This window comes from Triturus cristatus, chromosome 1_2, assembly GCF_964204655.1.
Source record: "Triturus cristatus chromosome 1_2, aTriCri1.1, whole genome shotgun sequence".
NCBI classification, from domain to species: domain Eukaryota; kingdom Metazoa; phylum Chordata; class Amphibia; order Caudata; family Salamandridae; genus Triturus; species Triturus cristatus.
Window position 1 is genome coordinate 152,073,963 of NC_140580.1, and position 12,224 is coordinate 152,086,186.

General features: G+C 43.7%; 1 protein-coding gene across 4 annotated transcripts in view; it reads right to left on the reverse strand.

Moving 5' to 3' along the window:
* VTI1A (vesicle transport through interaction with t-SNAREs 1A) overlaps positions 1-12,224 on the reverse strand; it is a 1,077,795-nt gene that overhangs the window by 682,543 nt on the left and 383,028 nt on the right. For all 4 annotated transcript variants that reach the window (XM_085603407.1, XM_085603404.1, XM_085603403.1 and 1 more), the window contains one exon: positions 2,554-2,638. In XM_085603407.1, the coding sequence (XP_085459533.1) occupies positions 2,554-2,638 (85 nt within the window). The remainder of the gene's footprint in view (positions 1-2,553; positions 2,639-12,224) is intronic.

A 12,224-nucleotide genomic window follows, 5' to 3' on the forward strand; every position in this document is an offset into this window, starting at 1 on the left:
CATAAGTATTGGTCCAAAAAATGTTAAAAGCCAAACATTTTATCTGGGTGGTAGGGAAATTCAATAAGATGTTCTGGAAGATTGACTCTCATGGACAATGCTTTGGCGATCCCCTGGATCAACAATGTTAAAGTGGAAATTATGGACTTTGTGCTTGCAGACCTGTATTCCAACCTGAGAGATATTAAACCAACTAAGATGGCCATAATAGAAGAAGGTTTTTTGGAAAGACAGCGTAGGCTACTCCCGGTTAATTTTGACAAATGAAGCAGCAATGTTAAAGCCTCGCTGGGTCTGCTTACTAGGTTCTGCTTTAACCCTCTTTACTTACTAGTAGCCCCCAAGTACGTAAATGGGCGCACACTCTTGCCAAACTGCCCTTGTGATGGCTTAACAAAGCAAAGCACTTCACTTTATTTTGTCATTTATATACCCATTCCCAGAAGCACTTCCTGAGACCAATTCTCTGTTCTTCCAAGATCAGATCTCATAAATAAACGCTGCCGTATTTGCAACATCTGTGTGAGCTGGATCTCTCTGCAACAGTGCTTAATTTTATTTGTTGCGCAATTAGGATCAGAAATCTATATGGGGGCGTGTGATAAATGTTTCTGCTATATGAACCCGTGTGACCCTACTAACTGGAACTGATTCGCTTTTAATTATGTTTTTATTTATTTTATGGAGTCTTACCATTGTAATGTTTTATTCTGTGTTTTTACGACTTGAGATTAGCCAAATTAAGATATTTGACTGACTGAGCAAATACTCCCCAAACTTATTCTCAGTGGACGGTGCCTACAAAGGAGATTACTTGACATTTAACTGTGGGAAACCTGTACATCAAACTCTTAAAGAGTTTCAGGATTACAAGCCTGGAGCACACCAAGCTCTGGTGGAACAGAACTTTTGATTGCTCATTCAGACTCAAGCCGCAGTAACAAAACATTAGAAGTAGGGGTAACTTAACTATAACTATTCTAAACACACTGAACTCAACCCAACCTGATGAGCATTAACTAGAAATATTCAACACACATTGTCATGTGCCATGGTTTACTTTCCGTTCAAAGCTTAGTTGGTTTTATTTACTGCAAGACCCAGATGCCTATGTTCAGGGCCAGACTGGCCGTAACGGGCACTGGGCGTTTCCCCGGTGGACTGCCAGGGTGGGGGCCGGTTTTGGACCTCTGTGGGGCCATTTTTGTTACAGGGGGCCGGTTTTGCATCATAGCTGCAATATCAGCCCCCTGTAACAAAAGTGTTTTCCACACGTGCAACCCCTAAGCCCCCCCATCCTCCCATAGCCGGCTCGACTCCATTGCCAGGGCCGTTTTGCGTTCCCAGTCCGGCCCTGCCTATGTTCATGCCAGAGCTAAAAACGAAATGCAGTGGACTACGGAATTATTTTTTTTTCTATGCAAAGCTTGCATAATCCAAGCTTTCATACAAAGTCTGGCACATACATGAAATACCAGGACAGTGTACAATCTATACACCCACAAAAGGGTTCTGCAAGCTATAAAGGAAGGATGAATTTTAAAATCTTAATGCCCGAGCGAGGCAATTAATAAAATGCATGTTAACAGGTCGACCAAGCAGCAACCCCAACTGTTGATCTACCGTACCAGCTTTACGCTTTTTTTTTCTTCGTAGGTTTATATAGCGCAAATTTGACTCTAAGGTATCAGGTATCACAGCGCTTTACTTGAGCACCCGCTGCGTTACACAAAACACATTCATGGACGGGGATATTAAGTGATTTGCCCAGAATCACAGGATGTTGAGCGTCATTTCCGAGACTCAACCCCGGTTCCCCAGATTTGAGATTGGCTGCCCTAGCCGTTAGACCCCAACACTATCCCTGTACCACCCACTTTGCCGTTATGGTACTGTCTTGGTGGCTGCAACGATGAATACATATCTCAGCTGAAAGAGTTCACTTCACAGATGAGGTCCTGTAGCTCAACCCTACATAAACCGGTCTTGCAAACAGCAAGAACCAGTATCAAGAGTTACTAAATCTGACATGGCTCTCTTTAAAAAACACCAGAACACTGGGTGTGGTGGAACACAGGATGCCCCATAATACTAATGCTCCTGAACACTACAAACTGATACCTAGTTGTATAGCTCATGCACCAGCTAAAATGCAAACATACAAACTTGCTGCCCACAGACAGGAATTGAAGTTTCATGAAGGCGAAAAAATAAGAGAAGCTACTGGAGGCCGCGCAGTTGGCGAACAATCATTGCAGGTGGCTAAAATGACAACGTGTAACTGCATATTAAGACAAATGTAGAATTTACACAAAGTGTTCCGTCTCGTGGCGAATGTGTACTTTCAAACCTCGGGAACGGTTTCCTGTAGATGTCACGCCTTTTAACTGGAAGAAAGAGGCGCACAAATAAGCTCCCAATTGTCTTTCCAATATGTAAACCACATCTCGGGCTGCTGTCTCCGGCGCGCCTTTGAAGTCCCCCTGAAATGTCATGCGCTGTGCAGACTGCTGTGCATAAGCAAGTCAATTTGCTCACTGGCAGAATCCTTACCGGTTTCCACCGCTATCTGGTACCCGGCCTCTAGTCTCCGCGATGACCTTTCCAGTCTCTCGGTGTTATCAAGCAGATGCGCTCTCTGAAGAAGAAAAAACACAAAAACAAAAAGCCGTCAGACAGAAAAGCACCAGTGCCACCTTATTTTTGTCTTTTTATGCGTTTTAATGTTAATTATTCTTTTATATTGCAGCGCAGAGAATCAATGCATGGGCCTGCTTGCAGAATAGACAACCGGAGGCCTTGCCGGGCACCCCAGGCGCGGATCAATACGTATTGGCTGTCCAAGCCTTTGCATTTCTGCAAAGTGAATATTTCACACTTGTTCCTCACAGGGTAAAGGCAATCCCTGTGTGCACGATTTGCGATTCATTACAAGGCTCAGCTCGTTACACGCGGCCCATCTGGGGGAAAAATACAAACCTGATCGCTTCTGCAAGAACAAGCAGTCCTCCCTAAAATACAGCAATTAGAATTGAAATTATTTAAATCTCTGAGGTATAATCCAGTCGTGAGGCTGAGGCAGGCTTCATTATGTCTTTGCCAGATGGGACACGTAAAACCACTTAAATAAACAAAACCAAAACACTTTTAGTTCCAGGCACGAGACATATTTCTCCCGTTAAAAATACAATATTGACAATAAATCCGTGCTCCTTTTCGGTGCCTTGGCTGGCCTCCAGGACAGGATCACTGGAAAGAATTTAAGCTAATTTATTTCTCAGGTACGTGCCCTGCCCTTTAAAGTTTCTAATATTCCTAACTGAGAATATTACCCATTCTGTCAACCTTTCCCGTTTTTCTTACCTGGATTTTTTCTGATTATAAAACTGTACTTGTTTCACACATGATCTGGCCAGCTATCACAAATCAAAGCCTTGCTCTCCTAGGATTTTAGGGAAAGTGTTGCAGGACTGTGTCCAACGCAGAGTCTCACACGTATTTGTTCTTGACCAGCAACAACAATAATTGTCCCAAAACCGCAAGGCGCTGCCGCCTAATCGGAGTGGCTGTCTGGTGCAGGCATCCACCTTGCTCTAATGAGCCCCCACGGATCGGAGATGCAAGCTGTATTGACATGCACACTTAAGCTAATACACCTAGACCGGCGCCTCCAAGCTGGAGCAGCCAGGGATGCTGGCGGGAAACCTCGCTGCCGTCTTCAAAGCGGGGGAAGTGATTAGTATGTTATCATTACCATTCAGAACGTGACTCCCTGCTCCCTGGCGGCACAGGTGACACGTATGGAAGGATGCGGCCAGACGACGGAGGCAGCTAAAGCCACTTCAAAGCGCCCCTTGATTTTGTGTGTGAGGAGAGAAATCATTAATACAATGCGCTGCGATCAGTGCAGATAGACGCAGTCTGGCACCAAGGTCACGACATGAGTCCACTTGCAACAGAAAAAGGACTAATACACAATGCGCAAGTTTTCTCGTGACGCCACCGGGCGACGTCACCACACACTTGTTCCACAACAGCACTCTCTGCTTGCATTAACAGTGGATGGGCGAACACAGCTTGTAACAAGGCGAGGAAAACGAGAATGGAGTCTAATCACTGAACTGTTAGACATATCAGTTATAAACTCATGAAGGCTGGGCTCTGAGATGGCGACCCAATACGTCCACATCCACGATGCATGCAACTGCTAGTAGAGCAGCCGTCTGTGGAAAAGAAGCTGTACTTGGGAGATCCTAGATGCTGAAAACCCAGTGTGACACCATGTATCAGAGCCCTCCGTGAAAGGCATGGTGGAGCCTGCAGACACTTGCTCGACATGGACATCTATTGGCTGGGTCTCCCAGACGTTCCTTACATGCAAGTTTATGTGCAACATTTGATGGAGGGACTCTCCCTCTTGATGGAGGATTTCCCTCACACTGTTGTGCTTGGGGATTTCAGCTGCTTGCCTTTCAATACTTCATGGTGCAATCATAATAATGCATTTCAGGCAAACAGCAAACATGACACGATTTCCACAACTGAGTTGGACTGATTCTGACAAACTCATGCATGTAGGGTAATCAGTTTGCCCTTGGGCCATTACATGATTGGCAAATTCCACTCAAATTACGTGCCACATTCCACTCCAGTTTAATGGCTTCTGTCTTAAGTGGCTAATGAACTCAACATGATTTAATATTGCCTTAAAGCTACATTTACCTGAATACACGGAGTGTAAGGAAATGGCTCTTTTGACATGATCAACACAAAGGTTTGGACTGATGTTGCTGTTTTTTCGACTCAAAGTGCAATAAGGCCTGCTAACCAGACCTCAGTGCCAGTGTTCTAACCCCTTATGAAATGTATGTTGAATTGGCTAACCCCAACTGGCATAAGCTGACTTACTTACAAGTCCCTAGTATATAGTACCGAGGGTAACCAGGAAATACAAGTTAGAGTGTCCATCCAGGGATTCAGCACCGATTCTGCCACTCTGTGTGCTACAAGGTAAATAAGCATTTGCAATGCAATCGGTCTTGCCTTTGGGACCTTATATACCACATTAGCCTGGGTGCTGAAACATCTACTGTTCTTTAACATGGAGGGAAAGTAAGCACCAAACTGCGTGACACGCCAGGTATGGGAACACATGGAGAAAAATATTGCCTTTCAGATGCAAATGGTATAGTCCAAAGCTCTGTTTTTATTATAAAATCAGGGTCTTCGGTGGACGTATCACAGAAAATACAAGATTTGAAAAAAATATTATTGTCTATGGGTGCTCGTGGGAGACAGTTTCTATGGATTGGAATCAAGAGAATGCTAAAGTGATTCTGGTATTTTACTGGACCTCTGCTGGTCGTTTTCTATCAAGACAGTTAAATAGAGGCAGTTGAACAGAAAAAAGTCCCTAAGCGGAAGCAGACAAGTCCTAAGGCTGATCTCCAGAGCCCAAAAAGTACATAAACATATAAGTAAATAATAAGTATATACTAAAGTATATACAAGAGGTCTCGAATGCTCGACCTAAAAATGGCCCCTAGCCTGCCACAGCAACATGGAAGGTCAGACCACCGCAAGACCACTGCATATGAAGAACTCTTTGGTGGCAGGACTGAGGGTGTCAGAAAACCAGAGTCAGGAGAGGTGTTAAACCCACTGGCCACCTTGAGGTCATCATACCAATTCTCTTCATGGTAGGGTTGACCAATTTCATGACCGGCATCATAATCGTTGTCGGAATCCAGGCCAAACCAAGAATGCAGTGAATGGGATATTTCATGTGGAGGTGGGATGTCAAGCGGTGCAGGTTCTAGTTCGATGCAACCTCTGCGCCAACTTAATCCAGGTCGTATTGGCACCAACTTGGAGTCAGAGAGCACAATGTGCACCTGGTCGTCTAGTGCCAATGGAGTTGGGATCAGTGTCAATGGTCTGGGAACTGGCGTGGAATGGGAGTCAGTACAGGAGCTGGGGGAGAACCGGTGGACATTCTGGAGGCTTCAACTGGCACAGAGGACAAACCCATTAGATGTATCTGAGCTCCTTGAGGCCCGCAAGTGTGCCAGAGGAAGTCAGAAGGGACCCCAAGAGTTGGAGCATGGCTTCACAGAACTTTTGGATCTTCCTCGGTATTTAAGACGGCCACGGGAACTTGGACAGTTCCCAGACAAGTTGTGGGATTGGCCCGAAGTTGATCGGCTTTAGGAGCGAGATCAAGGGGTACGGTGGCACCCTTGTGCCTTCTGAAGTATTCAATAGTGGCAGGAAGGGATCGAGCTTGGTTTGGACCCTTTATGTTTCTTCTTTGACTTACCTGAAGATTTGGAGAGCACTGATGATTAATCTTAGGATCAACTCCAGCAACGTCTGGCCCAGGAATGGGGCCGAAAGTGATATTTGGATGACTTGGCCCAAGCTCGACGAGGAGTCTTCTGGTGCCTTGCGATGTAGAGTTTCACCTCACGGTACCGTATGGCCTTTGGGTTCATTGATGCACAGACACTGCAGGCCTTAGAGTCATGGCTCGACTCCAGGCACCACAGGCAAACCTCATGAGGATCCGTCAGAAACATTTGTTTGTGACAGTCTTCACAAGTGTTAAATCCTGTAATCATTGATTGTGACACTGCCCAAGCACACTGTACATTTGTAACGTAAAGAAAGTCTCAAAGAGATAAGAGATAGCTCCGGATCTGCCTCTGTGGCGCTTATATAAGCTCTGCACTCCATTTCTGGAGTGGAACAACATCAGTGCGAAACTGCACGGTGCCACCTACCTAGAGCGCAGAGGTACAGCTGTGAAAAGTTTCACATCCAATCTGAAGCTTGTGGAACTTTGTAAAGGTGAGTAATCTGCATTTAGAAGCTTCCATCAGAAGGGTACACCTACATCAGCAGCCTAAATAGTAATAGTGAGAGGAACCAGACTAACAACCGCAATCAAGAAGGAAGTAGGGGGGCATACTCTTGTCAGGGGATATAAATGGCCTAATTTCAAGCCAAATAGAACGAAAGGTAGCATCTAGTTTTACTACAGTTGCATCCATCATGCTGCATGAGCAAACTAGTTCAAGAAGTTATATAATTGCTTGCTAAAGATGTACTCAGGGCTGTGACATTACCACATGTCTTCCCTATTCAATGCAACAGCACTGTGCTCAACAACTAAAGGGGAAAGTAGACTGGCACGGCAATAATAGGTTCATTTCACACACAGAGTTGACCCAGAGACACAGAGATAACCAGAAACCCCACTGAATGCAACCTCCAGGAAACACTCCTTAGTGGTACAGACCTGTTTATTATGCCCATCAATATTTACATATCAGGGCAGTGTCCGCAAGTTAACAGCCCAACATTCCCTACTTTAGCTGGCATAGAAAATGATTGGCAGGCTTGTGTTATCAACGATGTCACATCCAAGGAGCCACAATACTTCCTGGGATAGGTACACTTCAGCAATTAAGTATCAGGCTGATTCAGCCTACCTACATAAGAGGGGCAATGACCCTAAAACTCAACCCAATCTATCTGACAGATCAGAGCCATCCTAAGGCACTCAGTGACCTAAAGGTTGTCAGGGACCAAGCTCACCAACCCCAATAAAGTCCTAAATGTGACTCCACACGCCCAGTTTTCAATGTGAGGGAAGAAGAACTGTCCAGCTCTGGCACAAGATGACGGTGGTTATGCTGATTGCTGAAAAACAGGGGTTTCCTGGCTCAATAGGCAAAGGAAAGTTAGTATTCAGGTACCCTTACGAGAAGAAAATTGCCAGGGAATGGTTTATGGGGAGCAACTACTAATACAATTATGCGGGAAACACACATCCACAAACAAAATAAGAGGGTTGCAAAAAAATGCTCGCCCTTCATCGTACATCATAAATTGACAAGTTAACCACAGTGATATATCAATTTATCAAACTTTACTATCAGGAAATGGCCTTAAACCCAAACCTATTTTTGTATACAAGAAAATGAAGGCCAACAAGAGAACAGCATCCAGTTAAGTCAAAAGCCTGGATCCAAAAGAATACAAGGAGATAGAAAGAAAGTACATAGGCAAATATTGACAAAATCTCTCTCTATCGATCTATATACATACATACACACACACACTTTAGGTGTGGTTAAGTCAGAGTTTCCTTTGACAAACCACTCTTTGTTTTAGTAACTGTACAGATCAGTCAAGCGTGGGGCCTTAATATAGGGGGGAAGGTGGTTCTGGGTCACAAAAGAGTCATTTATTTTAACTACCATACGGTCTTTGCCCCTCCATACAGAAACAAGCACTGATAAAACCGATAGGTCTCACCTTTTTGAGTGCCAATTTATTGGCTTTGTCAATGCTGGTTTTAAACACAGTTTCAAAATATCCGACAAAAATCTAATACATATCCTAAGGTAGCTAAAAACTGTAGACAGAATTCAATATTTTCAATCTTTATAAATGGCACGGTTTATTTTTCAAATACTTTTCATTCATGAAACTGAACAAAACTTTAAAACAATAAGGAAGTGTACAGAAAAACGCTCCCAGGTGCTACTTTACTTTCCATAGGACTTGGATCTGAAACTTGCTCCAGCCATTTGGTCCTCTGCAGTAGCAAAATCTCAATTTTCTTTTTCAGTCATGCTAATTACAACTTCAGCTTCCATCGTCAGATGAGTGAGTGCAGCTGTTGGCCTCTACCCCAGCCCATAAAAGCCACTGGGTACCAAGGCCTGAGCATTTGTGCAATATGTGGAATGCAAGGGATAAAATAATAACAAGTATTCGAAAAGTCAATAGGTATCGCCTATGTGACCTACTGGCTTTGCCAATGTCTTTTAGCAATACTGTACAGCATCAGCAAGATACTGTGCAGCATGGACAAAAAGAAAAAAAAATGGCACAATGGTGCGGCCACATAACTTTGTAGGCCAGCGGATCCATTATGGCGCACCCATAATGCCGTATGCACCTACCACGTTTTTTCCTAATTTAACCATCCGAGATAGATTGGTAAATACATTTTTTTTTTTTAAGTAAAGCGAAAGTGTTTTTCAAAGGTTGAGAGGCCATCAGCAATTAGCTGTCTATTTCCACCCTCATAAAAACAATAATTAAAAAATAAAATACTTAAAAACAAAATCAAAAAGATAGTAGGTGTATGGGGTAATGGAGAAGCAGGGGAGGGAAGCAACGGACAGTGGGCATTGGAGAGGAAAAGCAGCACGCGAGGGAGAGCAAGACAGCGGTATGGCGAGATGCACATGAGCAATGAAGCAACACGGAGTGTGGGTGAGGGTGGGAGATTGGCAGGGGGGAGAGGCACCCAAGACAGCATACAAGAGGAGGGAGACAGCAAAACCAAGTATGCGGGGTGGGGATTCGGGTGAGAAGTAAATGAGAGATACAGCTGGAAGACACAGGCCCTCTCATTGAGTGCTTAAAGTAGTTCCCTAAAAATGAGCTGTGAAAGGATTGAAGGAAGCTAATCGGAGAGGTGGTAAAGTGGCAATGCTCCAGGGGAGAGACAAACACAAACAACGAAATTGTTTTATCTCTGTGCCATTGTGGTCTAAGTGATGAGCTTGTGCTCAGGTTTTATGGTGGAATGTGGAGTGCAGGGGTTGGAAAGTTGGAGATGGGGTAAGGGTAACGTACTCAGGGGCTTGGAGGATCCAGACTGCCTCCTTCCTTTTTTTTGTCTGTTTCTTGACGATTAAACTTGAGATGTTGAACTTCATCCATGTCCACTTTCCGCTTACCACACTGGTGGCAAGTGAGGCATGGCACTGCTACGGATTCCTTGTTCAGCAGGCGACGCACTGATACTAATTCGCAGATCAGCAAGAGCAGTGAGTCACGCAGAGCTGCATCCATGAACGTCGATTCACCAAAATGCTAGGGGTAGCTGAAGTGACATCACACACCTTTTGACCCCGATGACATCACAGGAAGTGACATCATATGAACTTTGACCATAAATGCCCCCTGGAGGTGGTGTCACATGACCTTAACCCTGAAGCCATCGTAAAAAGCCAAGAATATACCTTCTGTATGGCAGGGCCAATGGCAGACTAGCGAGCATAACACCACCTTCTCGCTCTCGCTCACACTCACACACATCTCACTCACTCACACTCAATCTTACTGACAAGTCATCATTGTTTGTCACCTACACTCATTTATTTTCACTCACTATTTTGTATATGCTCTAACTCTCACTCACTCATTCTTACTCTGACCTAATCGTACTTACTCATATTCACATGCACTAACTCTGTCATTTTTACTCACTTATTTCCAAACATTCTTTCTCCTTCATTCATACTCACTCTAACTCTCACTAACTCATACTTTCTGACTCACGTGCACTCATTCTGTGTCACTCATTCAAACTCACTTACATCTTACTTATTCTCAATTAATCCCTACCGGTCACTGACTCTTGCTCACTACCTGCTACTGACTCATTAATTTTTATTCACACGCACGCTCACACATTCAGACACATGCTCACAAACACCCACGCTCTCTTGCACACACACTCACCCAAAGATATGCACATTACATACATTTTATTTAACTTATAATATCTACCACTGAAGTTCCTGGTCTAGCTGATGGGGCTCCGTTTTTTTATCACACTAATAATGAATAATACATTTTAGTTCACTGTAAGTGTAATAAAAAAATGGGCAAAAAGCAAACCAGAGCACGAAGCTAATCAGGAAAGCTACCTCTGACTAACTGGAACTTATTTTGCTACCTCTGAGGCCAGAGGTAGCAAAAGCAGTGCTAGGAGCCTAAAGGGGCTAGGCAGGAGTCACAGCTGCGACCCCTGGCGAACCCAAAGTGACGTCCCTGGCTGCATCAAGCGCATAGCATTAGGTCCTAACTTGGGGATGTAATCCCCGCCACTGCTGGTTTGACCGCAGAGCACCGATCAGCCATTTTCCATAACTGTTACTCGGCTGACATTCCAAGACGCCATCAACTCCCAGAACAAGTTTTTCAGTGATATCATCACACTTGTAAGCGTGTGCGTGGGTAGTGGCAGCCATCTTTGCTGCCTGATTTTGTCCTCTCACAAGGGACAGGCGTCTCCCTTATAACAGGCTATTGTATCCTTGCTCTTGAATATACCAGTGAAGGCTGAGTCTGATATTGGCATTTTGCTACTGATGAGCATCTTTACTATAGATACCATTGCTTATTTGTTTCAGTGAATGTTCTGTGTAGCTTAATTGTTTTTGTGATTCATTTGTGGCAGACACTATTGTTGCCTGTTTTGTACTGCTGCAAAGGTCAGGCATTTTTGGTGAGCATGAGCCTTATTCTTCAAATCTGGCACTGTATTTTAAACCAGCATGCAAGTGATCAGTCTGCCTCCTCTGTTTTTACAGTCACCTGGTGAACCACTTATTGCGTGGAAAAAGTGGTAAAGAGCTTTAAATGCTTTTCTGTGTGCCACTGATGGTTCAAAATTGAAACCTGATATTAAACAAGCATTGGAAATGCAATAGGTCTCGCCTTTGTGTAAGTTAAAGCAATTTGTTTTGCGAATGGTATTGTTTTTTTGCTTTGGTTTAATTAGTTTATGTTATTTTATGTTGTTAGAATTGTATCTGTTAGCTGTGTTGTAGTTAAAGCATACTTTAATAGGAGAGTAGAAGTGTTGAAGATTTGTGAGGCGAATGATTAGAAGAACAGCATGAGGGTGAATGAAGTATAGTAAGGAGTAGAATATTATTATGGAGAAGAAATGTTTGGGGGTAGAGTATATAGGGTGAAGGAAGGAAGTGTGGAGGAGAATAGTGTTGTTTGGCATGTTGAATAGTGTGGACAGTAGTATAGTGTATAAGGAAGGACAGACTAGTAGTAGAGCAGTAGGTGTGATATGAAAGGAGTGTGACATGTAGGAGAATAGTGTGAGTGAGTTTGAAGCAAGGTAAGATTTTTTTATTAGCATTAGGTATAAGGAAGTATATAAGTGTAGAAGAGCACTGTGAGGGCGTTTGTAGGAGTTGGAACAGGAGAAGAGAATAAATCTTACGTTGCTAAACATTCTTTGTAAAACGTAACACAAGAAGCCCCAAACATATAAGAATTATTCAGACGTTGTTAAACAGTATTTATAAAACGTGGGCTTGCTTGGGATGACATGCTTCTTTAAAAAGGTTATTTCAGATCGTATACTGAGAGAAGTCTGAGTCAAGCCAAATATT